Raw genomic sequence first — 26,519 nt, 5'->3', positions numbered from 1 at the left:
GCAGATGGGGCCATATGTTTGAGTGTCACCTCTGAGGGTGACACATTGCCATGGTGTTTTGAAAATTTAATGTTTGCTGGGGCTCTGAGCACATTAAAGATGAGTATAGATCTAAAGGGTAAATTGTTGCTTTTGACGTCTGAGATACCCACTTTCAGGATGGGAATAAGCAATGAAGAGGTGATGATTGAACAGTTCACAATGCTAGCTTCGTGTATGGCCAAACTATGCATAGAAGCCTGGGGTTCATTTGAGAGGCTGCCACTTCATAGTGTCACGTTATCCTCTCGTGTGAGTTGGTGAATGTTTCCTCCTCAATACCTGCATATTTCCCTCGGGATATGGTCCACAAGAAAACAGTCTTTCCAAAAGACATTATCTATGGGTAGAGTCTGATCAGACCTGTTGCTAACCCAAGCCTTCGGGTCTCCCAGAATGTGTTGACGTCTTGTGACTATCATGTTCTCATATCATAATATATGGTTTTCAGGTGTTGTTACGTAAACACCATATATGCTAGGTGCAGTGGCTCATACCTGTAATCCCAGCAGTTTGGGATGCCAAGGCAGGAGGATCACTGGAGCCCAGGAGTTTGAGGCCGCAGTGAGCTGTGATCATACCACTACACAGCAACCTGGGCAACAGAGCAAGATTCTGTCTCTAAACAAACAAATCTTAGCGTGGGAATCCCTCCATCTAAGCTTTGCCTGTCTTCCCCCAGGAAAGACTCATGGTTTTATTTTCCCATGGCAACCTGAACATACTTGTCTTATAACTCTTAATATACTATTTGTAAATATAGATGTCTAGCTTGTAAGTCCCAATATTTAAGTATGGAAGTAACAGAAAGGGCTGGTTAACGGTAAAATAAAGAGAAAACGGTGGTGCTGAAACCAAGGATGAAGTCAGCGCCCAGCTGGGACGACGTATGTCCTCCAGACTGCCAGATTAAATGGCAGTGTTTCCAAGACCTCAATTTATGTGACCATCTGATGATTTTCTCCTTTTCAAAACATCTAGACCAGGCGTCCCCAAACTACGGCCCGCGGGCTGCATGCGGCCCCCTGAGGCCATTTATCCGGCCCCCCGCCGCACTTCAGGAAGGGGCACCTCTTTCGTCGGCGGTCAATGAGAGGAGCACAGTATGTGGCGGCCCTCCAACGGTCTGAGGGACAGTGAACTGGCCCCCTGTGTAAAAAGTCTGGGGATGCCTGATCTAGGTATTAAGTGCCACATGCATTAGCTGTTTATTCTGATGCTCTCCCTCCCCCCTTCCATATCTTTGCTGTTGTGAATAGTACTGCAATGACCACACACATGCATGTATCTTTATAATAGAATAATTTATATTCCTTTGGCTATATACCCAGTAATGGGATTGGTGGGTCAAATGGTATTTCTGGCCAGGCGTGGTGGCACATGCCTGTAATCCCAGCACTTTGGAGGGCCAAGGCAGGTGGATCACCTGAGGTCAGGAGTTTGAGACCAGCCTAACCAACATGGTGAAATCCCATCTCTACTCAATACAAAAATTAGCCAGGTGGTGGTGCATCCCTGTAATCGCTTGAGAGGCTGAGGCTGGAGAATCACTTGAACCCAGAAGGCAGAGGTTGCAGTGAGCCAAGATTGTGGCATTGCACTCCAGCCTGGATAGCGAAACTGTCTAAAACAAAGAAAAAGGTCTTTGAGGACCACACTGTTTTCCACAATGGTCGAACTAATTCACATTCCCACCAACAGTGTAAAAGCATTCCTGCTTCTCCACATTCATGCCAGTGTGTTTCTTGATTTTTTTGTTTTAATGATCACCTTTCTGACTGGCATGAGAGGGTACCTGACTGTGGTTTTGATTTGTATTTCTCTAATGCTCAGTGATGATGAGCTTTTTTTCCATATGTTTGTTGGCCACATATTTGTCTCCTTTTGAGAAGTGTCTGTTCATGTCCTTTGCCCACTTTTTAATGGGGTTGTTTGTTTTTTTTTCTATCAGATTTGTTTAAGTTCCTTGTAGATTCTGGATGTTAGACCTCTGTCAGATTGATAAATTGGCAAAAATTTTCTCCCATTCTGTAGGTTGTCTGGTCACTCTGATGGTAGTTGTTTTTGCTGTGTAGAAGCTCTTTCATTTAATTAGATCCCATTTGTCAATTTTTGCTTTTGTTGCAATCGCTTTTGATATTTTCATCATAAAATCTTTGACCATGCCGATGTCCCGAATGGTATTGCCTAGATTTTCTTCTAAGGTTTTTATACTTTTTGGTTTTATATTTAAGCCTTTTCATCGCAAGTTAATTTTTATGTAAGTTTAAAGAAGGGGTCTAGTTTCAATTTTCTGCATATGGTTAGCCAGCACCTACAGGGAATCCTTTTCCCACTGCTTGTTTTTGCCAGGTTTGTGAAGATCAGACGGTTGTAGGTGTGCAGTCTTATTTCTGAGATTGCTATTTTGTTCCATTGGCCTATATGTCTACTTTGTACCAGTAGTATGCCGTTTCGGTTACTGCAGCCTTGTAGTATAGTTTGAAGTCTGGTAGCATGATGCCTCCAGTTTTGTTCTTTTTGCTTCGGATTCTCTTGGCTATACAGGCTCTATTTCGGTTCCATATAAATTTTAAACTAGTTTTTTCTAATTCTGTGAAGACTGTCAGTGGTAGTTTAATGGGAATAGCATTGAAGCTATAAATTACTTTGGGCAGTATGGCCGTTTTCACAATATCGATTCTTCCTGTCCATGAGCGTGGAATGTTTTTCCATCTGTTTGTGTCCTCTCTGGTTTCCTTGAGCAGTGGTTTGTAGTTCTCCTTGAAAAGGTCCTTCACTTCCCTTGTTAGCTGTATTCCTAGGTATTTTATTCCCTTTGTAGCAACTGTGAATGGGAGTTGATTCGTGGTTTGGCTCTCTGCTTGTCTGTTGTTGGTGTATGGGAATGCTTGTGAATTTTGCACGTCGGTTTTTGTATCCTGAGACTTTGCTGAAGTTGCTTATCAGCTTAAGAAGCCTTTGGGCTGAGACGATGGAGTTTTCGAGATACAGGATCTTATCATTTGCAAACAGAAACGGTTCGACTTTCTATTTCAATCATCTTTATTTCTTTATCTTGCCTGACTGTCCTGGCCAGAACTTCCAATATGTGTTGACTAGGACTGATGAGAGAAGGCATCCTTGTCTTGTGCTGGTTTTCAAGGGGAATGCTTCCAGCTTTTGCCCATTCCGTATGATATTGGCAGTGGAGGTTTGTGACTGATGACTCTTACTATTTTGAGGTGTGTCCCATCAATACCTAGTTTACTTACTGCAAGTTTTTAACGTAAAGGGATGTTGAATTGTATCAAAGGCCTTTTCTATGTCTATTGAGATAATCCTGTGGTTTTTGTCTTTAGTTTTGATTATGTGACGATCAACTATCTTTTAAAGCAATTAAAAAGAAGGGAAAATGTCTTCTACATTTATTCTCAATTTTATAATTTCTGGTGCCTTTCATTTCTTTGTATAGATACAAAGAAATCCTCCTTCTGCTTGAGACATTTGATTGATTGATTGATTTTTAGTGCAAGCATGCTAGCAAGGAGTATGTTCATTTTTTTATCTAACAAAACCTTTCACCTTCATTTTTTAAAGATATTTGGTGCTGACCATGGGATTCCAGGTGACAGTTTGTTTTCCTTTTAGTAGTTTAAACATGTCACTTCGTTGTCTTCTGGCTTATAGGATTTCTGACCAGACGTCAGCTCTAAGTTTTGTGTTGTTCTTCTGTATGTGAAAGTATGTTTTCTCTCAAGCTCCCTTCAAGATTCTCTTTATCTTTGGTTTTCAGTAGTTCGACTATGATGTGTTTATGTTATTTTGAAAAATTATTGCTTATCTTGCTTGGAGTTCCCTGAGTTTGTATTTTCTCACATTCATTTTGGGACAGTCTTGACCCTTATATATCGAAATATTTCCTTTCCCTCATTCTCTCTGTCTCTTTTCTCCTTCCGAGACTTCAATACGTATATGTTAGACCATTTGATATTGCACCACGGCTTTTGGAGCCCTATTTTTTCACTTTTATTTCCTGTGGCATTTGATTTTGGATAATTTCTATTGACCTCACTTGAAGTTCATTCATTCTTTTCTCAACTATGGTCCGTCCGCTGATAGGCTTGTCAAATTCTTCCTCTTTGATAATATGTCTGTTTCTAGCATTTCTGATATTTAAAAAATACAATTTAATTTCTCTAATGAAAGGTTCTGTCTATTCATATGTATTCCTCACCTTTTCTCTGTGTCTTTTCTATAATTAACTATAATCCTGTCTGTTTATTGCAGTGTCATGGTCATCTCTGAATCTGCCTGTTAATTGCTTTATCTTGACATTGAGTCATTTTTTTTTTTGCTTGCTTTAAAAAAAGGGGGTATATTTTGGAATTTGTTATTGAATGCTGGACATTGTATCTAAAAGAAGAAGAGAGGCTAAAATAAATGGCATGTATGCCCAGAAATGGCAACTCCTGTTCTTTCAGGTTTGTGTAGAGGTTGAAGAGTTGAGTTTGAGTTTTGCGGTTATCATTACTCTCTGTTGTTATTATTACTCTTGGTCTCAAACATCTCCAGTGCTGGCCCGCCGCTACCTTGTGCCTGTTGGGCCTGGATACGAAACAATTCTTACTGGGGTTCATGCTCCACCCCGAGCTTTCAGCAGGCGCTGCACACCATCCCACAGAGTTGGTTACGGCCACTCTTCCCCTACCCCAGTGCTAGGCTGCTGTTGCTTGATGTGCTGTACTAGGCTCCTGGTGGGTCAGAGACATTCTCCTGGTTCAGCCTCAGTCTTAGGCAGGGCCTGCAGTCCTGGACCTTAGGGTGGGAACGTCTTAGTATTTCTGTTCATTCTCCTACCTTAATGGCAGCCAAATTCTGCCTTGTGTCTGTTAAGAGTTATCTGGGGGACAGTTTGCTGCCTTTCCCCCCATGGTAGCAACCCCTGCTTTGGACTAGTACAGGGTCCTGGGCCTCGGAGGGTGTCATCCCCTGGCCCGTCGGGAGGTAGCTGTTTCTCTCAGAAGCATGAAGCTTTACCTGGGCACGGGGGTAGGAAGGAAGGCTCCTGGTCCCTGGTTTGCTTCTGCCCCTTCCCCACAGCCCTGCAGGTGAGAGTTTGCTGCCTTTTCCTCTGCAGCTGGAGGGTTTTGCATGTGGGGGAAGGATCCGGGGAACTGGTCCAGCACGTCCCCCACACCTGCTCCCTGGAGAGGTGCTCTACTTGGTCTCCTGCCCTGTCCAGCCTTTCCAGTGGGCCCGGTGGAAGGCTGGAGAGATGCGGGAAAACACCTGCAGGAGAATGGAAACTCCCCTTGGGTCAGGAGCTCCCGATTATCCTAAACCGGTAAGCTCACCCACTCCCAGCCAGGAGGAGTCCACACAGCTCCGGTGTGCCACCTGTCCCCTCTTTGGAATTCAGTTCGCTTGGTTGATGCGTTCAAGACGAGTTATGATTTTGTATATTACATGGTGTATTATAACGGAAGTGACATCATCTGCATCCACCCATTCTACCCAGAAACAGAACCGCAATCCCATGCTATTAAGTGGCAGTCTCTTAAATGAACCCCAGATTTTGGGCCAGGCGCGGTGGCTCACGCCTGTAATCCCAGTACTTTAGGAGGCTGAGGCAGCCAGATCACAAGGTCAAGAGATCGAGACCATCCTGGCCATGGTGAAACCCCATCACTACTAAAAATACAAAAGTTAGCTGGGCGTGGTGGCACGCACCTCTAGTCCCAGCTACTTGGGAGGCTGAGGCAGGAGAATTGCTTGAAACTGGGAGGCGGAGGTTGCAGTGAGCTGAGATGGTGCCACTGCACTCCAGCCTAGAGCCTGGTGACAGAGCAAGACTCTATCTCAAAAAAAAAAAAAAAATGAACTCCGGATTTTTATACATATATTTCTTTTAAGTGCTAGCACTATTAACTATTTAATAATCACCTATTTTTTATTTGTTTCCCTCCAGCAAATGGATATCTTTGATGTCAAAAGTAATAATTTAACCTTTAAGCCGAAATTAGTCGTGATCTAAATATACAAAATTTTCATGATAGGGCGGTCAACTAGAATGGTGAACACAGTTGGGAATGTTGAGAGGATCTCTGCGAAGTTACCAGAAAAAAAACATTATCTAGCCCGTTGGTTCTGCCCTAGCTAGTCGTGGGGTTGTTGCCTTGTATGGTGATTATCAATATCCCATTAAAAGAAAGCTAAAGACTTTTTATTAGAAAACAGCATGATAGGCTGGGCATGGTACCTCACACCTGTAATCCCAGCACTTGGGGAGCACAAGGCGGAAGGGTCACTTGAGGCCTGGAGTTTGAGACCAGCCTGGGCAACATAGGGATACCCCATCTGTGTTTAAAAATCAGCCAGGCATCATGGCGCATGCCTGTAGTCCCAGGTACTTAGGAGAATGGCTTAGACCTGGGGTTTCAAGGATACCTCAAGCTATGACTGCACCACCGCCCTCCAGCCTGGATGACAGAGCAAGATCCTAGCTCTAAACATGAAATAAATAAAAATAACATGAGAAATTACCGTAAGGTAAAATAATTAAGCGAGGGCCAAGCTTCGAAAAAACTGCCCTGGTTCTACAGCTGCTGGCTGTAATGGTGTTGGGTGCCATGGTGGTTGGGGAGGGTCTTCAGGAAAGGGCTTTGTGGAGGCCGCCCGTGCAGCGGAGCCCACCTGAGCAGGGATGTCACACATACGAGCCCCCTGGGGCAGAGTCCATGAGTGTGTCTTCCCAGTTGAGCTGCCAAGGGGACCCCTCTCCGTCTGGCTGCCACGGATATCACCCTGTTCCCACCAATGAATGGCTCCAGGAGTCTCCGTTCGTCCCACCGATGTGTCTTTTAGGTTTTATTACTGTTTTCTGAAGAAGAATTTGGCAGATTGTCATTTAAGTTGCTTAAAAAATATGTGGAGCTAGCTGGCATGCTTTCAAGTTGCAAGCGAAGTCGTATGTTTCTGTTCCAGGACGTTTTTACAGTAAGTGTTGGAAACTTACCCCCTAAGGCGAAGGTTCTCATAAAAATTACCTACATCACAGAACTCAGCATCCTGGGCACTGTTGGTGTCTTTTTCATGCCTGCCACCGTAGCGCCTTGGCAACAGGACAAGGCTTTAAACGAAAACCTTCAGGTTTGTATGCATAAGATTTGAAGAAGCATTTTAGCAGCAGTGGAGAGAGAGTGGTGCAGGGCTGTGGAGGCATTGACGCATGGGGGGGAAAAACATGTAAAAGGATATTGTAGGCATCAAGTCAATTTTACTGATGTTTATGCATTTAGATACGTTACGTTTGTAAAATGAAAAGAACAAAAGATACAGATATGATTAATAAACATTTTTATTCTGCTTAATCACTCAAAAAACGTTGTATCTGTAGCGCATGTTCATCGTGAAGAACTAGACGAGCATAGAGAATACAAATAAGCCAAAATAAGAAAATCCAAACCGTCCTTTATCCCCTCGCCCGGAGATCGCTACTGGTTAACGCCTTGGTATATCTCTCCAAACTGCCTACTTCGCATAGCACACGTATAAAATGTGTGCGTGTGTCTCTGTGTGTCTGTGTGTGTATACACCCAGGGACATATGTAGAGTTGAACATCTCTGTCCAAATGGTCAGTTGTACTTTAGAAGGTCCTGTCACACCGTGATCAAACTTTCTGTGTGTCACTACTTGAAAGTGAAATCAGCTGTCTTGCCGACAGTTGTGGCCTTGCCAAGATTACAAGCAGGTTAGAGTCTCATTGTGAAACTTAAAATATGCTTACTTATACAAGCGTATTTTTCTTTTAACAGGATACAGTAGAGAAGATATGTATAAAAGAAATAGGAACAAAGCAAAGGTTAGTACCTAAAATATAAAATCTGTCAATTAATCATTCAATGGATATTAAATTTCCACTTAGAATTCTTTGAAATAATTTCAGATAGAAATTTAAGATCGTATAGACTAAGAACATTTTCTCTTCATTTTTGGTAGCTTCTCTTTGACTATGTCTATCGAGATGCCATACGTGATTGAATTCATTTTCAGTGATACACACGAACTGAAACAAAAGGTTAGTGAATCTTTTATTTCGTAAGAGCTCTTCTTTCATGCTACTTTTCTTTTATCAAAGCAATGCAGGCATGTGGTTTAAAAGTGAAATAATGCTAACAACGGGTTCTAACAAGAAGCAGCAATCCTGCCCCTGACTCTCCCCAGCCCAGTTTCCAGAGGCAGTGAACCACGTAAAATATTTGAGCTGTTTCTCTGGTTTTGCCTCTAGCTTTCAAATATTAATTTTTAATGCTTTTTCTTTTTTTTTTTTTTTTTTGAGATGGAGTTTCGCTCTTGTTACCCAGGCTGGAGTGCAATGGCGCGATCTCGGCTCACCGCAACCTCCGCCTCCTGGGTTCAGGCAATTCTCCTGCCTCAGCCTCCTGAGTAGCTGGGATTATAGGCACGCACCACCATGCCCAGCTAATTTTTTGCATTTTTAGTAGAGACGGGGTTTCACCATGTTGACCAGGATGGTCTCGATCTCTCGACCTCGTGATCCACCCGCCTCGGCCTCCCAAAGTGCTGGGATGACAGGCTTGAGCCACCGCGCCCGGCCTTAATGCTTTTTCTTGATTCATCTGTTTCCGAAATTATCTTTTGACTTCCTGTTATGGAAGGTGGATGTATAGCTCTTACCCCCTTCACTCATCCCACTCCCTAGTTTTCCTCTCCCCTTCAGGTCCTGAGTAGCTAGGGCTACAGGCCTGTGCCACCACACCTGGCTAACTTTAAAAAAAAAATTGCAGAGACAGGGTCTCACTACGCTGCTCAGGCTTTTTTCAAACTCCTGGGCTCAAGCGATCCTCTTTACCTTGGCCTCCCAAAGGGCTAGAATTATAGGCGTGAGCCACCACACCCAGTCTATTTTCCTTTTTAAAATTTTCCAGGAATTTCCAACCTTCTCTTTATCTCTGGTATTCTGAAATTTCATCATAATATCGTATTCATTCATTATATGGAACTGGTGGTCTTTAGTTCTGAGAAATTTTCTTGTATTAAAAAAATTGTTCCTCTCTCTTGTACCTTTCTGCAGTGCCTTTCTCTCTCTCTCTCTTTCTCTCTCTCTCTCTCTTTTTTCTTTTTTTTTTTTTTGAGACAGAATCTCACTCTTAGTATCACCCAGGCTGGAGTCCAATGATGCTATCTCAGCCCACTGCAACCTCTGACTCCCGGGTTCAAGTGATTCCAGTGCCTCAGCCTCCTGAGTAGCTGGGACTACAGGTGCCTGCCTCCACACCTGGTTAATTTTCATATTTTTAGTAGGGACAGGGTTTCCCCATGTTGCCCGGGCCAGTCTCAAACTCCTGACCTAGGTGATTGCCCGCCTCAGCCTCCCAGAGTACTGAGATCACAGGTGTGAGCCACCACACCCAGCCAATAATTATGAAATTTCAGAATACCAGAGATAAAGATAAGGTCTGCAATTCCTGCAGAATTTTAAAAAGGAAAATAGGCTGAGTGTGGTGGCTCACACCTGTAATTCTAGCACTTTGGGAAGCTGAGGCAAAGAGGGTCACTTGAGCCCAGGAGTTCAAGAAAAGTCTGGGCAACATAGTGAGACCCCTGTCTCTACAAAATTAAAAAAAAAAAAATTAGCCAAATGTGGTGGCTCAGGCCTGTAGCCCTGGCGACTGCCTCTGCGGTGCCTCTCACTCAGGTGTCCCTGGAGCAAGCCCCTTGTTTTCTTCTGCCTTTTTCCTATTGCCCATTTTCGTTGTCTTTTTGTGCCACTTTTGGGGCATTTTTTTTTCCATCTTCAATTCCAGCCGTGACACTGAAATTTTAATTTTAGTTCTCTTATGTTTCATTTGTCAGAGCTGTTTTCTGTGCTATGAGTATTGTTTCTTTCATAGCATCTCTGTGTCTTTCGTGGGTACGCTGCCCTCTCTCGTCTCTCTAAAAACATGCATAAGACGTTTTTTCTTCTGTTCCTCATGTTGTGTCTCGTCTCTTTGAGTTCCTTTTTTTTTCCCCTTCTGGCTTTTTGTTGTTTTTTGGCCTCCACGTTTTCTCCAGTGTCTGGGTGACTCTCTCTCTGGATCCATCACTAAGACTGAAACACATGAAAGGCGACGGGAAGCTCCAGGATGTTTAGGGAGTGTGGCCGGGTCAGGTGACTGAGGGGCCCGCGTTTCGGGGTGCTGACCTCGCGACCCTGAAGGAAGCAGACTGCGCTCCGGTGCCCCGCGTGCCTCGCCTTCCCTGGCCTGATTCTATTTGGCTGAATTTCTCCAGATAATGAACCTCCATATTCCCTTAGTGAGAGAATCGGGTAGCTGCTTGGTCACTTGGGTTGGGGAGGGGCCAGGGCCTGACAGCTCCGTACACGTCTGTTCACTAGGACCTGGTGGCCTTACTTCCCAGGATGCGGCAGGGCCGACCAGCCCGCGGGTCGCCGTCAGAGCCTCCGCCGCTCTGGCCGAGCTCCTTCCCATCCACTTTCCATTCCCCTCCCATTTGTTGGCTTCGCGTGTCTGGTGCTGTCCTTGGTCCTGTTCTCAGGGTCTCTGTGGGTCCACACCCTTTTTACTGGTTGCCTTCCTTCCATTGCAGGGAGGCTTGGGCGTTTTGCTGGGGAGTGGAGATAAGTATATATTTCTGATCTGCTCTCTTCAAAGAGTCCTCTACATCAGTTAGCTTTTGCCATATTAGCAAACAGTCCCAAAACTTTGTGGTTTAAAACAACAAGCGTTTATTATTCTCACAGTTCTGTGGATCGGCTGGGCGGTTCTGGGCTGGGCTGGGCCAGGGCGACCTAGGGCAGCCTCACCCACCGCTGGCTGCCGGCCTTGTTTCAGCAGGGAAGGGGCTGGGTCTCCCCTCCAGAGCTTGGCTCGGGTGGACTCTTATAATGGGGAGGAGTCCTCAATAGCAACAAGAGAGCGCCAGCCCCGTTGCATGGGCACTTTTCACGCCCTATGGCCAACTCCAGATTCAAGGGTGGAAATAGAGCTGCTGCCTCGAGGCAGGAGAAACTTCAAAAGTCACATTGCAAAGGGGCACGCAGGCATGGAGAGACTTTGTGGTCATGTTACAGTCTAGCACATTGCCTTCGCCTTTATGGTTTTAAAGCTTATCATTTAGATTTTCAACAGTTTTTTTTTATATTCATGAAAACATATACAACTAAGGTATAATTCTAAGATTTCTGTAGAGTTTTCTATTTTATTCTTCTAGGTTTTAATTATCTGATGTGCTGTCTGCTATACCCAGATAAGTCTAACTGAATGGACAGATCTATAATCTTTGGATCCAGGGTTTGAGACTGTTGCACACTTAACCTAAATTTGACTGTGTGAATCAACCTTAGGATCACAGAAGGGTGTCTAATATGCTCATGGTCTTCTAAAACCTACATTTCATTGTTTAGGGTTTTTTTTGGGGGGGCGGTTTTTTGAGACGGAGTCCTGCTCTTGTTACCCAGGCTGGAGTGCAGTGGCACGCTCTCAGCTCAAGGCAACCTCGTTCTCCTGGGTTCAAGTGATTCTCCTGCCTCAGCCTCCTGAGTAGCTGGGATTACAGGCGCCCACCATGATGCCTGGCTAATTTTTTGTATTTTTAGTAGTGATGGGGTTTCACCATGTTGGCCAGGCTGGCCTCAAACTCCTGACCTCAGGTGATCCACCCACCTTGGCCAGCCAAAGTGCTGGGATGATAGACGTGAGCCACCGCACCCGGCCTACATTTCATTAGTTTGGAATTTATCACTACTTTGTTGATTCTTCATAGAGTTATGTAAGCTTTGCAAGGGTTTGCTCCATGACGGGTAAGTGCAGACTGCTAATACGGTGTTTCTCCGTTCCTCACCTTGTCGTCGTGGTGTTTGTTTTACAGCGCACAGACTGCAAAGCTGTCATTAGCACCATGGAAGGCAGCTCCTTAGACAGCGGTGGATTTTCCCTCCACATCGGTCTGTCTGACGCCTATCTCCCAAGAATGTGGGTTGAAAAACATCCAGAAAAAGAAAGCGAGGTATATGCCTTCTTACGTAGAAATAGGAGACACTATTGGAGAAACATTTCAGAATAAGTTGGTGAAACTTGGAAATTATGAATTGTCCTGAAAAACTAGCATGACAAAATGAGCTCTCGCACCCCAAGATTCTGCAACTAAAAGTACTTATGATATCAAGCGTGCCAAACTTCTGACATTTCAACCAAAACCCTTATGTGGATGACTTGCCTGTACAGATTGGCATTTTTACCGTAAGCTCCCCAACAAAGAACATGTACCGTCAGACATTACATTGGATATTCTGTATGCTCTTTATACTTTTAAAATACTGATTCTGGAAAAACGTGAACAATTCTTTATGGTTGATGATAAGACCATTTTGTGTGACTGTGACAAAGAGTATCTTCTTAAGTTAAAATAAAAATGAAGCTTACAGCTGGGTGGAGTGGCTCACACTTGTAATCCCAGCACTTTGGGAGGCCAAGGCAGGTGGACTGCTTGAGCCCAGGAGTTTGAAACCAGCCTGGGAAACATAGTGAGAGCTCGTCTCTACAAAAAATTTAGAAAAAAAATTAGCCAGGTGTGGTCACACGTACCTGTGCTCCCAGCTTCTTAGGAGGCTGAAACAGGACGATCACTTGAGCCCAGGAGGTTGAGATCAACAGTGAGCTGTGATCACGCCACTACACACCAGCCTGGACAACAAAGAGAGACCCTTTCTCAAAAAAAGGAAACTTATATGATAGTAGTTATTTTAAGTATTGGTTAATTAATGGAACAAAAGGTACGTGTGTCTATTTTAGTAATCACAGTGGCATGTATATTCCTCTTAGAATAGTGTGTGAGAGATACATGTTTTAGATATTAATTCTTGACCTCGCAGGAGTTTATGTCTTCTGCATTGGAAACTCCCAGCTCTAACATTCTGCTTTTGACTGGAACTCCTAGTAGGCCATCTTGTTGTAAATTACATCTTATTCTTTTTGTTTTTAGAGCATTAGTTTACCTCACTAGAAAGTTTTGGAGTTTTCTAAGTAGACCTTTTCCAGTTGAAGTGACGAGATGCTCCAGGCCAGCTCCTTCTTTCTCCTTTCAGGCTTGCATGCTTGTCTTTCAACCTGATCTCAATGTCGACCTCCCTGACCTGGCCAATGAGAGCGAAGTGATTATTTGTCTGGACTGCTCCAGTTCTATGGAGGGTGTGACGTTCTTGCAAGCCAAGCAGATCGCCTTGCATGCACTGTCTTTGGTGGGTGAGAAGCAAAAAGTAAACATCATCCAGTTCGGCACAGGTAAGTGCACTTTGGCCCTGGCAGGTGCTTCCCCACGTGTGAATCACGCTCTGTAGAAATGAAGACTGTGGGTACCTGGCCCCGCCTGTGCAGTGTGGGGCAGCCCAGTATAAAGCTGAGCCACAGGAGCTCTGGAGCTGGACCCTGAGGTCCAGATCCCAGCTGTATCACTCCCAGGCTGTGTGTCCCCTTGGGTGTGCTGCTTGAACTTCTGGTCCCTCCATTTCCTCCTCTGTCATCTGAGACTAATTGTCCCTAACTCACAGTACTGCTGTGAGGAGGACTGAGCTAATGTATGTAAAGGACTTTTAAACTGTGCGTGTTTCACAGTAAGGTGAGATATAAATGCTACTGTGGGCTGGGCGCGGTGGCTCAAGCCTCTGATCCCAGCACTTTGGGAGGCCGAGGCGGGTGGATCACGAGGTTGAGAGATCGAGACCATCCCGGTCAACATGGTGAAACCCCGTCTCTACTAAAAATACCAAGAAAAATTAGCTGGGCATGGTGGCACGTGCCTGTAATCCCAGCTACTCAGGAGGCTGAGGCAGGAGAATTGCCTGAACCCAGGAGGCGGAGGTTGCGGCCAGCCGAGATCGCCCCATTGCACTCCAGCCTGGGTAACAAGTGCGAAACTCCGTCTCAAAAAAAATAATAATAATAAAAATAAATGCTACTGTTGTCAATCGCAGCTGAACCAAATGCAGAACCCTTGGTCTGTTGAGTAGGAGGTCCCAAGTCTAAAGACAAAACATTTGCCATCAGCACAGTCATAGGAAATCTATAAGGAATGGTCTCAGGAAGCATCTGGCCAGCACTACTGGAAGGGAGGTAGTGCCACCCTCCACGTGGGGTCCAGGGACATCTCAGCCACCAGAGGCAGCACCTCAGAAAAGAGGGGTACATAGAGTGGAGTGAGGGGACAGTCCTGTCCTGCTGATTCTCATCCTCTGTGCCATCCAGCCGAAGGCCCAGCCCCTTTTCCCAGAGCTAAGGTCTGCTGCTGCTGGGGCGGAGGTTGGATAAGCATGGGGACTGCACAGGGCTTGAGCAGAGACTCTGGCCTTCCAGGGGCTGAGCTGCCCAGGCCCTCACAGTGCCCTGCACCTTTCTTGGCACAAGCAATCTGCGTGTACACATGGAATTCGACTCAACATTCTGCGTAGCAAAGCACCACAGTGTGGATGCGCAACAATTTATTATTTAGAAGAATAGTGTGGTGAAATTTTTTTTTTTTGGAGACAGAGTCTCGCTTTGTTGCCCAGGCTGGAGTGCGGTAGCATGATATCAACTCACTGCGATCTCTGCCTCCCCAGTAGCTGGGATTACAGGTGCCCACCACCACGCCTGGCTAATTTTTATATTTCTAGCAGAGATGGGGTTTCACCATGTTGACCAGGCCGGTCTCAACTCCCGACCTCAGGCGATCCTCGTACATCAGCCTCTCAAAGTGCTGGGATTACAGGCGTGAGCCACCATGCCCAGGCTGGGGTGAAATTTTTGTATGTTAAAATTATCAGGCCGGGTGTGGTGGCTCACACCTGTAATCCCAGCACTTTGGGAGGCCGAGGTGGACGGATCATCTGAGGTCAGGATTTCAAGACCAGCTTGACCAATATGGAGAAAGCCCGTCTCTACTAAAAAATACAAAATTAGCCAGGCATGGTGGCGCGTGCCTGTAATTCCAGCTACTCGGGAGACTGAGGCAGGAGAATCACTTGAACCCAGTAGGTGGAGGCTGCGGTGCGCCAAGATCGTGCCATTGCGCTCCAGCCTGGGCAACAATGTCTCAAAAAAAAAATTATCAAACAATTTTCTAAAAAGGAAGGTACACACATAAATATACAACATCCTTTATGACAGCTGTGGTGGTATGAAGTCACATTATTGTTAGTGTCAAGCAAGTAAATGTGTGGAGGCAGCACCTCATGCTGATCTTATTACACAGGTTCCAAGGAGTTATTTTCGTATCCTCAGCATATCACAAGCAAGACTGCGGCAACAGAGTTCATCATGGTGAGTGCAAGAGGCTTCCTGTATCTCTTGAGTCTTTTCCTACCATGCTTTGGGGGGATCTCCAGGGCTTAGGCCCCTCAAGCCACTATCAGATCACCTTTATTGCTTCATTTCTGTATGTTGGTGGGCTCTTATTTCATTAATTACAATGATATACACTCATTAAGGAAGAATTGGAAATTAAAAAGAATAGAAAGAAAAAAATCTCCCATGTCCCACCATCCTAATACAACTAGCATTAACAGCTTCGAGAAGTTCTCTTCTGTCCCTTGTTTTTTTTCTTCTTAAAATGCAGCCAGCGTCATCTAAAAGGCTGGAGGCTAAGAAAGAAGGAAATGCCAGGTACAGTGGCTCACGCCTCTAATCCCAGCACTTTGGGAGGCCAAGGTGGGTAGATCACCTGAGGTCAGGAGTTCAAGACCAGCCTGGCCAACATGGTGAAACCCCATATCTACTAAAAATACAAACAATTAGCTAGTCGTGGTGGTGGACACCTGTAATCCTAGCTACTAGGGAGGCCGAGGCAGGAGAATCGCTTGAACCCAGCAGGTGGACGTTGCAGTGAGCCAAGATTGCTCCACTGCACTCCAGCCTGGGCAACAGAGCAAGACTCCATCTCGAATTTTAAAAAGAAAGAAAGAAAGAAAGAACAATAATAATAAAATGGAGCAAGCCGAGACTGACCAGATGAGACTGACCAAGCATGAGGTGATAATATTACAGTTCTATTACAGTCACTGTGTGACATGAAACAAACTAAAAGGACGTAAGTTTAGTTGTTTCACAAATGTATAATTAGGGAAATAAGATATTTTCCATGTCACTGTATCTCTACACTGTCCTTAGATGTGTCACTGGTGACTGCAAATGGTGACCGTATCCAACAAGGAGAACGTAATCTTTCACTTCATTTCCTCCAGTCTGCCACACCTACCATGGGGAATACAGACTTCTGGAAAACTCTCCGATATCTTAGCTTACTGTACCCTGCTCGAGGGTCCCGGAGCATCCTCCTAGTGTCTGATGGGCACCTCCAGGACGAGAGGCTGACGCTGCAGCTTGTGAAGAGGAGCCGCCCCCACACCAGGTTGTTTGCCTGCGGTATCGGGTGAGTCTCAGAGAGCCACTCACGCAGCCCAGACGCGGGTGGGAAAGGCAGCCTGTGAGGAGGCCTGCTCGTTGGCCTGCATGGGACTTTTGCAAGCTTGGAAGTTGAAACTAGAAGACAGAAGCCTTACAGCACAGAGGGATGGGGCCCCGGGCTCCCGGCCAGTCTGCCTGAGTCTCAGAACCTGGGTTGGCCACTCATCAGCTGTGACCTTGAGCAAGTTCTTAACCTCTCATAAAATCAAGACTATAATGACAGTACCTACGTCTTGGGGTTGCTCAGGATTAAATGAGCTCACGTATAGAAAGCACGCAGAACAGAACTGACCCAATTAGCACCAAAGCAATGTTAGATGTTATTATTTAGCATAAGAATCCGAATCTCCAGCTTGTCCTGAGCAGCCTGGGCATACCTCCTCACGGGCTGTGCTGGACTCGAGCTGGGGCACGTGGCCTCCAGGCAGACCCCACCCGGCTGCTTTGCTGCTTGGCATCTCACTTCTGGTCATTATGAGCATTTGCATTTGCAAACCCTGTGGTGTGCATAGAAGCTTTCCATGGGAAGCTAACACCCATAGATTGTTGAAACCGCCCCCTCCCCATTAAAACTTAGCTCTTTTGGATTGCACTAAGGTATGTGGCATATGTGTAAGGAAAACAGAGGGGCCACTTGGTGTCTGCATGGGCACAGAACTTGCCCATCCTGCCTGCCTCTGTGGACTCCTGCATGTGGCCACCAGCTGAGCCAATGGTCACCAGGTATCTCTCTTCTGAGGCAGTGTATGGAGCAGATCCTTAGCTTCTTCATGGGACAGAATGGGGGCCCCTATGCTGTCCTTGCCCCGAACCTTGACCTGGACTCACCCTGAGCTCCAGGAGCCAGCACCCCGAATGCCCCTCTGTGGCCCCGATGCCCCTCCATGGCCCACAGTGCCCCCTGTGGCCCCCTCCACCCCTAGCTGCCCTACCCAAGCTTGCCCTGCCTGCCTCAAGGGCTATCTTCTGTCCTCCACGGTCACAGCTCATGGCTCTGTTCCCTGTAATCTAAGGCCTAGCCCAGCATCACAGGCCAACAGGAAATATATCAGCCTGAGCAGCTCCACTAGGAGTTGTTCCTGATGGAACTTCACCTGTTGAGCTCAAAGCTGCACTCAGGGCAGCCCGTGCACCGTCTCCTGGTCTCAGCAGCCCCTCCTTGCCCCCTGCTCCCAGGTCAGGGCTCAGACACCACAGAGCAGAAGCGCTGGCACCTAATTCATACCTTCCTCAATGAGGGTCTATCCCGAGACGAACATCAGGCCCCGACTCTGGGGCCGGGAGGTGGGATTTTCCCATGTGCCGGGGAGGCAATCAAGGGAGTGTGATCAGGTCAGGGGCAGTGACTCACACCTGTGGTCCCGGCACTCTGGGAGCCCAAAGCAGGAAGATTGCTTCAGCCCAGGAGGTCAAGGCTGCAGTGAGCCATGGTTGGGCCATTGCACTCCAGCCTGAGTGACTGAGCAAGACCCATCTTTAAAAAAAATTTTTTTTTAATTAGAAAAATTGTAAGGCACCCAATGGGGAGTCTGGGTGTGTAGTGGAGGAGCCTGCTCCCAGAGGAGACTGTGCTGGTTAGCGCTGCCCATGCCTGGAGGGGCTGGGATCCGTTCTGCTTTTCCATTGAGTTTTGGGGATCTTTCTAAGTGCTTCTGCGTCGCATCTTCCACGCATGTCTTTGCCATTACAAACTCTAGTAAAGTGAGCTTCCCAAGCGTAGAGACCATCCAACCTCCTCCCTGGCATGAGTGCTCGTCCTCTGAGAGCCACACAGGGGAGCACAGGAAGATTCCAGCCTGCCTTGCTAACAGACAGAAGCTGTAACTACCAATAACCCATGTTAAGTATCCTCTAGTCAGTGTCATGATCATTACCAATTAATATGGAGGATAAAGGCAAGTCCAGTCTTTATAAATGGGTTGAAAAACGTCTTGGAAATTACTTTCATAAGTTCTTTTTCTGAAAAGTAATTGATCTTTTCTTTAGCATTTCAGGAGGCACACCTCTAAGCAAGGAGTCGATAGTCGTAGAATTATTGTAGAGAGAAAAGTAATAGGGCACTTGTCATTTAAATGTCAGAGATGCTCTTTGCTATAGTGAGAATTGCTCCTTTATGCCTTTTGCTGTGTTGATGTGTCTCAGATTTTAAGAGGTAATCTTTATTCACTCTTTGCCAGCATTAGGCCTTTGGGGTCAGATTCAGGTAATGTTGTTATGTATTCTGAGGGGGTGGGTACAGCTGTTTTTTATTTCAGGGAGACAGCAGGGGAGGGAGCTCAGTCTTTCTCGGCAGCAGCTTTCCTCATGGTGGCCAGGACATGGCTCAGCTCCTCCCGCTTCCTCTTGGCCCAGATGTGTGTCCCCACCCTTTTCTTGATGAACTCGAGGGCCCGTTTGTCCTTGGAGACCTTCAGCAACTCCATGGCACGCCACTCATACAGGGCAAAGCCACACACCTCCCGCACCGTGTCCCACACGAACTTGGTGTGTTTGGTCAGATACCTGCAGCGGTGGCTGTGCCTGGGCTTGCTCACCTTCTTGGTTACCTTGTGGCCCATGTTGAGGCCCACAGCCATAGGACACCGAAGAGCCATGGCTGCTACTCTCCAATGGCGACCGTGTCGGAAGCATGTTGCTATTTATTGAAATTAAGTTGATATCTTTCTCAGCATTCTGATACCTTGTAGGGTTGTTTTTAGAGTCATCTATTCCCTCCTTCAGTAAATTGAAAGTCAAGAATTTCAACCTTTTTCTGTTTGAAGGATAACTCAGTGCTCTGATATATGAGAGCTCAAATTAGCCAAACTTTCAGATGTTTTCTCCGGTTACCATCTTCTCTGTTTAACCTCAGCTACACGAGAGTACATTCTTCCATGTAACGTCTCTCCTCTTGAGTTGTGAGCTTTCTCAACGCTGTTAACGTGTACTTCAAGAATATTTCTCCAATGTCTTGTAAACTAAAACGTGAAATGTGATCAGTTCTACAGCAAATCGTCACATCTTAAGGATTTTGTCCCAGTATGGTGCCGGAGTATTTGAATATTTTAATGCAAAATCCAAGCATAGTTGGAGAAAACAGGTATGTTTTTTTAAACCTCTGGTTTTGTATTTACGTGTGGAAATCTCACATCCTTCCAAGGCTAAGCAATAGGAACATCTGTGTTTCCTCGAATGAGATGGAAGCCACGAAGAGGCACGGGCTGCCGCCGGTGTGAGCCCTGCCTCAGAACTGCACCAGCAGGAACACGGGAGTTCTGAATCAGGCCATTCTCCCAGCTCACAGTTTGATTTCTGCCTGAAAAATCATGGACTGAATTTTTTAAAGTGAATTATTAAATATGTTTTGCTGAAATTAATTTTCTTGACTATGATAAAATTTAGCATTTTAACCATTTTTAAGTGTACAACTTAGTGCTATTAGCTGCATTTACAATGCTGTGCAACCATCACCATCTTCACTGTTTCATCATCCCGAACAGAAAATATGTACCCATTAAACCGTAACTCCGCATTCCCTCCTATGCCCAGCCGCAGCGAACCACGACTCTACTTTCCATCTCTATGACTTTGCCGATTCTGAGTATCTCATATAAGCAAAGTCATCAGACATTGTCCTCTTACATCTGGCTTATTTCACTGAGCATGTTTTTAACATCCATGTCTGTTGCAGCATGTGTCAGAATTTCCCTTCTTTTTAAAGCTGAATAATACTCCATTGTATGGAGAGACCGCATTTTGCATATCCATTCATCTGTTTGTAGACATTTAGGTTGTTTCTAGCCTTTGGCTTTTGTGAAGAATGCTGCTATGAGCATTAGTATACGAGGGTCTGTTTGCGTCTGCTTTCAAATCTGGATATACGCGCAGCACGGGATTGCTGGATTCTGTGGTCGTTCTATGTCTAGTTTTTTGGGGGATCGCCATGCAGTCTTCCATAGCAGCTGTATCATTTTACATCCTCACCACCAGTGCACCAGGACTGCAGTTTTTCCACATCCTCATCAACACTCATCATCCCTTTTTTTTTTCCCACATTGACTGAAATCAATCAGCTTTTCTTTGGTTTTGTTTCGTTTTGTTTTTGAGACACCGTGTCGAGCGGTCATCTAGGTGGGAGTGCGGTAGTGCAATCATAGCTCACCACGACCTCAACTTCCTGAGCTCAAGTGATCCTCCCACCTCAGCCTCCAGAGTAGCTGGGACTACAGACCTATGCCACCACTTTTTTTTCTTCTTGTTTTTCGTTTGTTGGTTGGTTGTTGTTTTTTTTTTTAAGACAGGGTATCACTTTGTCACCCACACACACTTGGCTCACTGCAGCCCTGGCATCCTGGTCTCAAGCCATCCTCCTGCCTCAGCCCCCCAAGTAGGTAGGACTACAGGCCCACACCACCACACCGGGCTAATTTTTTGTATTTTTTGTAGAGACAGGGTTTCGCCATGTTACCCAGACTGGTTTTGAATCCCAAGCTCAAGCAATCCACCTACCTTGAACTCCCAAAGTGCTGGGATTACAGGCATAAGCCATTCTGCCCAGCCACCACCTACCTGTCTTTTAATAACAGCCATCCCACTGCGTGTGAAATGGGATCATTGTGGTTCTGATTTGCACTTCCCTAATGACTCGTGACATCAAGCATCTTTTCACGCACACTTTTCATGGCTTTTGTGTATCTTCTTTGGAGAAATGTCTATTCAAGTACTGGAATCTACTCCTGCCAAAGTTGCATATTAGTAATTAGCAAATGGAATAATTTCAGGATGCTTTGTAAATGGGAAGGATGTGGTCATACCATTATTTAAAATTCTACCTGGGCGTGGTGGCTCACATCTGTAACCCTAGCACTCTGGGAGGCTGAGGCAGGTGGATCACCTAAGGTCAGGGGTTCAAGACCAGCCTGGGCAACACGGTGAAACCCCATCTCTACTAAAAATGCAAAAATTAGCCAGATGTGGTGGCACGTGCCTGTAGTCTCGGCTACTTGGGAGGCTGAGGCAAGAAAATCAGTTGAACCTGGGAGGCGGGAATAGGAGTGAGCCGAGACCGCACCCCTGCACTCCAGCCTAGGCAACAGCGCCAGACTTCGTCTCAAAGTAAAATAAATAAATAAATAAATAAATTCTGTTTAAAATCTTTTTGAAAAAGTACCTTGTAGCAGGAAGAAGAAAAAATACCAAAGAGTTATAAAATTCCCAAAGGATAGAATGTATGCTTTATTTTAAATGTGAAGTAACTATTTTCTGATTGGACCATTGAAAGAGAAGTAACTCCTCTTTTCTAAATAGATAGAAGACCAAATGACCAGGCTGTGCTCTCCTGGTTGCCACTCTGTCTCAGTCAAATGGCAGCAACTCGATCCAGATGCTCCCGAGGCCCTGCAGGCCCCAGCCCAGGTGCCGTCATTGTTTCGCAATGATCGACTCCTTGTCTATGGATTCATTCCACACTGCACACAGGTAAGAAGGTGCAGAGTTGGTCATTCTACGGGCAGACCAATATATTTTGCTGATTTCTTTTTTTTTCTTTTCTTCCCTCACCTTCTCACCAGCAGGTTTTCTTCTGGGAACATAGCTGGTAGTTAGCCAGGGCTTTGTGGGGAGAGAAAATCACCAAAAGAATTTCTGTTAAACCAAGAAACTGCAGAGTGGAAAGCCTAGTGAAGAATTTATTTTTTTTCCCGTTTCAGGCAACCCTGTGTGCATTCATTCAAGAGAAAGAATTTAGTACAATGGTGTCAACTACTGAGCTTCAGAAGACAACTGGAACTGTAAGCTTCCAAACCTAAACTAACTGACCCATTGTTTGAAAGTTACTGTTTTACATTTCCATATATAATGCTCTATTTCAAGCTTGTCCAGCCCGTGGCCCAGGGCAGCTTTGAATGCAGCCCAACACAAATTCGTAAACTTTCTTAAAACATTATAAGATGTGTCTGCAACTTTTTTTTTTTAGCTCATCGGCTATCGTGTTAGCGTATGTTTTGTCACCTGAGACAATTCTTCTTTCATTGTGGCCCAGGGAAGCCAGAAGATTGGACGCCCCTGCTGTCTGTACCTCATTGTTTTCCTGTGCTGAAATTTCATTACACGATACAGAGTTGGCATATCTGTATAAATGAGTAGACTTTCCTTCAGTTTCTAACTCAGCACTTTTCCATCTGGGGTGGTTGGAGCTAGGCAGGTCTATATGGGCATCAGTAGGTGGGATAACTGCAATTAAATATGGTATTTATGCATGGAGATGTTTCTAGAGAGGTTCTCAAAGATGTTCATACCTCAACAAAAGTTAAATGCCACTGGTCTATCGACACTATTTAGAAGTATTAGTTATCACAGTACTGAACTAAGAGTAGATGATATCATATATTGAGGATGTGGGGATTTTCCATTTTTTTATTAAAAGCAAATGAATTATGAAAGAAAAAAACTCCTGGTTTTCCATAGTCACACCATTTCTGGTTCTTCGATAAGTGTTTTTTCCCAGCCAATTCACTGCCGTCAGTTGCATGTCCTACTATTTAATTCAGTTCTGACGCTAGCTGCCTGAGGTTTGCACAGACCTCACAGGGTAAGGGGCTCGGCCCCGCAAGCCTGGCCCCAACTCTGGACATCAGTAGCAAGTAGTGGTTCCCCAGGTTACCCCCACTTCTGATCAGCTCCAAATCAGCGTTCCCACAACCCTTTTTCAGGTTCAGTAATTTGCTGTAACAGCTCAGAAAACTCAAGAAAAGTTTATTTAGGATGACTGACTTATTCCAAAGATTATAAAGGATATGAATGAACAGCCAGAGGAAGAGGTACATAGGGTGAGGTCCAGAATTGTCCCAAGCACAGGAGCTTCTGTCTAACATAGAGTTGGGGTGCACCACCTTCCTGGCACATGAGTGCCAACCCAGAAACCCCCTGAACCGCTTTAGGTGGGGTTTTTAATGCAGGTTTCATTACAAAGCCCCGGTTGATGAAATCATTGGCCATTGGTGATTAACTCTGCCCTCTCTGGAGGCTGGGGTGTGGGGCTAAAAGTTCCAGCCCTCTCATCATGCGGTTGGTTCCCCAGCAACCAATCCTCATCCTAGGGACTTTCTAAAAGCCACCTAATTAACATAAACTCAGGTGTGGTTGAAGGATCTTGTTAGGAATAACAAATATACATATTTCTTAGGTCCGTAGAGGAGTTGAAACTTACGTTTGGTCTATAAAATAATCCAACAGGGGAAAAGATATGCACATTTTGTTTTATGTGGAGGAGCCACATGAGACTCAAAGAAGGGTCAGATGAGTGAAGTTTTATGCTGTACAGAAGTGGGTAGGGGCATGGGCCTCCTGTGGGGAGATGGGGACAGGTTGTGGGAGGGTGAGGGGAGGAGACGCATGGTGAGCCAAGGCTTTCTTGTGATGCAGAGGACGTCTGGCAGGCAGCAGCACTCAGAGAGAACAGAAGCACCTCTGCTAACTGTTTCTCTATCATCGCTTTAGAGTATCAGACTTTAGTCTCTTCTTCCTGGGAGTTCATCTTTCCTAGATCGGGGTAAGGCAAATGAGGAGGTCTCAGAGAGAGCCTGTTTGCATCTGCTGTTTACTTCGCTGGCACAGGATTCCTCTGCAGATGCAGATATTCCCCACAAAAGGACTGCTTTTCAGACCTATTCCTGTGTCTGCTGTCCCTCTGAATAGCCATCTTAAAATATGCCAAAAAAATATCTTTTGGGGTTGCCTAGTTTAGCTTTCTGCATATCACAATCTCATAAATTATTACCAAGAAGTTTGCAGTATTTGCACTAATACTGAATCCATTGTAGTCTAGCCTTGAAAGTTCCTGGCCTATATATGCTATTATGTAGTTGTTTTTTGGGGTTTTTTTTGTTTGTTTGTTTTTTTTAATTCAGAAGAGTATTAGTATAGCCAGATATATCATTTCCCAGACATTGCTGGTTTTTTTCTCAAAAATATATAGCTTACTTTTCAGCACTAAATCAATATCATTGACTTATTAGTTGCCAGTGACTTGCATATAGAACTTTAGCTCTGTATTGCTTTAAAAATGAGATCTTTGTGGGTAATGATAAGGGAGAATAAATTAGAAGTGTATTTTTTAAAATTAGATCTAGAGGGAAAGAAGGTAAAAATATTTCACCTGGGAAGAGGCCATTTTCCATAAGTCACAGAAAGTTGTGCTTCCTCTGTGAGAAGCAGCCTTATCAATGACAAAATTACAAAAGTTGAAATTACTGAAAGTTCCATCTCTTAGTTGTTGGAGAGGAAGCACCTGGTGGTGCACACCGTGCAGTCCTCACCCTGCAGAGTGTAGACCATGTTCATGGATGGGCATCCCAGCACCAAGGTGGCTCTTCCTATGGTAGACAAAAAATTGTGAATTTTTTAAATAAATTGAATCAGCAAAATGGCCTTTTATAGAAAAAGCAAAACTCTAGGGACAGAAAATAGATAAGAAGCTGCCAGGGCTGGGGGAAACTGCATAGGGGTACACGGGAACTTTTCAGGGTAAAGTGAATGTTTTGTGTCTTCACTTCGACAGTGGTCACATAATCATATACATCCATTAAGACTCATTGAACTGGACACTTAAAAGGAGTGTATTTTACTATATGCAGATTATACCTCGATTTTTAAAATGATGTTCTTTGCAAGTCTTTTATTAGAAGCCATAAGAATCTTTTTTTTTCTTTACTGCTTAAACACAGATGATCCACAAGCTGGCAGCCCGAGCTCTAATCAGAGATTATGAAGATGGCATTCTTCACGAAAATGAGACCAGTCATGAGGTTTGTTCTTTTCACTGTAAAATCTATTAGACATTATTCTTGAGCATTCTTACATTGATGTATCTGTGGAAATGGAAAGTGAGGTCAGCTGCATGGAGAAGGAAACTGTGGTGTCAGGGCATTCATCACTGTATCTGTGACACTGTGCCTGGGATGTGGGGTGTGCGGTAAATGTGTGTTGAATGAATTAGCAAAAGAGTGGATGTCAGTGGTTTCTGAAAAGTTCCGTGTTTTTTTGACTCATCAGAAAGAAGCCTGAGGAGAGCTCAGAGAACACTCACTGAGTGCCCGTAGTAGACATCATCTCAGATCTTGCACGTGGTAGTGTTAGTATTCCCATCTTACTAACGAGAGGCCTGGGTACAAAAGGCTGAGTGACCTGCCAAAGCCCACCTGACTCCCCCCGTGCTGTGCGGACCAGGGCTTCCGCAGAGGGGCCACTCAGCCAGGCTACCAGGACTGCCCAGCTGGTCTCTTAGGGATGAGATCTTCAACAGCTGTGAGCATTAGTCCTCGATGCCACAAGAAGGTGCCAGCGTGACAGGACAGCAGGCCCTGGAGACCCCCGCAGTCAGTTCTGGTGACAGATGGTCACCTGGCGATCTCCCTGTTCTCCTCAGATGCCATGGATCGGCCGCCTCTGTGTGCTGTTTTCAGGCCCTTTTATCCTGAACAAGTCATTCTGTGTTTCTAGTTCCTCAGCTTTAAATTGGGAGCCACAGGCTGTGAAAGAATGAGGAAGTCCAGTGCACGTGAGCGCTCTCTGAACTGCTGGGAGCTGCATAATGCAGAGTGACATTTGCTATGACTAAGTCAGGCGATCCCATTTTTTTTTTTTTTTTTTTTTTTTTTTTTTTTTTGAGACGGAGTTTCGCTCTCGTTACCCAGGCTGGAGTGCAATGGCGCGATCTCGGCTCACCGCAACCTCCGCCTCCTGGGTTCAGGCAATTCTCCTGCCTCAGCCTCCTGAGTAGCTGGGATTACAGGCACGCGCCACCATGCCCAGCTAATGTTTTGTATTTTTAGTAGATACGGGGTTTCACCATGTTGACCAGGATGGTCTCGATCTCTTGACCTCGTGATCCAACCGCCTCGGCCTCCCAAAGTGCTGGGATTACAGGCTTGAGCCACTGCGCCCGGCTCAGTCGATCCCATTTGAAAGGGAACATTGAGTCAGCTATTTGGACGGGGCCTGCGATACAATATTTAGTCTGAAATACGAATCTTAAAATGACTTGCTGACATAGCTAA

General features: G+C 45.3%; 2 protein-coding genes across 9 annotated transcripts in view; one reads left to right on the top strand and one right to left on the bottom strand.

Annotated features, from left to right (window-relative positions):
• The window catches only part of LOC141583178 (protein mono-ADP-ribosyltransferase PARP4-like), an 86,508-nt gene that overhangs the window by 40,472 nt on the left and 19,517 nt on the right, over positions 1 to 26,519 (top strand). For all 8 annotated transcript variants that reach the window (XM_074392511.1, XM_074392513.1, XM_074392510.1 and 5 more), the window contains 11 exons: positions 7,006 to 7,170; positions 7,837 to 7,883; positions 8,021 to 8,099; positions 11,918 to 12,055; positions 13,134 to 13,329; positions 15,275 to 15,342; positions 16,263 to 16,450; positions 19,465 to 19,564; positions 21,772 to 21,942; positions 22,173 to 22,253; positions 25,188 to 25,268. In XM_074392511.1, coding sequence (XP_074248612.1) covers positions 7,006 to 7,170; positions 7,837 to 7,883; positions 8,021 to 8,099; positions 11,918 to 12,055; positions 13,134 to 13,329; positions 15,275 to 15,342; positions 16,263 to 16,450; positions 19,465 to 19,564; positions 21,772 to 21,942; positions 22,173 to 22,253; positions 25,188 to 25,268 — 1,314 coding nt within the window. The remainder of the gene's footprint in view (positions 1 to 7,005; positions 7,171 to 7,836; positions 7,884 to 8,020; positions 8,100 to 11,917; positions 12,056 to 13,133; positions 13,330 to 15,274; positions 15,343 to 16,262; positions 16,451 to 19,464; positions 19,565 to 21,771; positions 21,943 to 22,172; positions 22,254 to 25,187; positions 25,269 to 26,519) is intronic.
• LOC141583179 (large ribosomal subunit protein eL36-like) lies at positions 18,762 to 19,079 on the bottom strand. The gene has a single exon (XM_074392519.1). The coding sequence runs from the start codon at positions 19,077 to 19,079 to the stop codon at positions 18,762 to 18,764; it is 318 nt and encodes a 105-aa protein (XP_074248620.1).

Source organism: Saimiri boliviensis (assembly GCF_048565385.1).
Source record: "Saimiri boliviensis isolate mSaiBol1 chromosome 16 unlocalized genomic scaffold, mSaiBol1.pri SUPER_16_unloc_3, whole genome shotgun sequence".
In the NCBI taxonomy this organism is placed as follows: domain Eukaryota; kingdom Metazoa; phylum Chordata; class Mammalia; order Primates; family Cebidae; genus Saimiri; species Saimiri boliviensis.
This window is presented reverse-complemented; position numbering and strand designations above follow the sequence as displayed.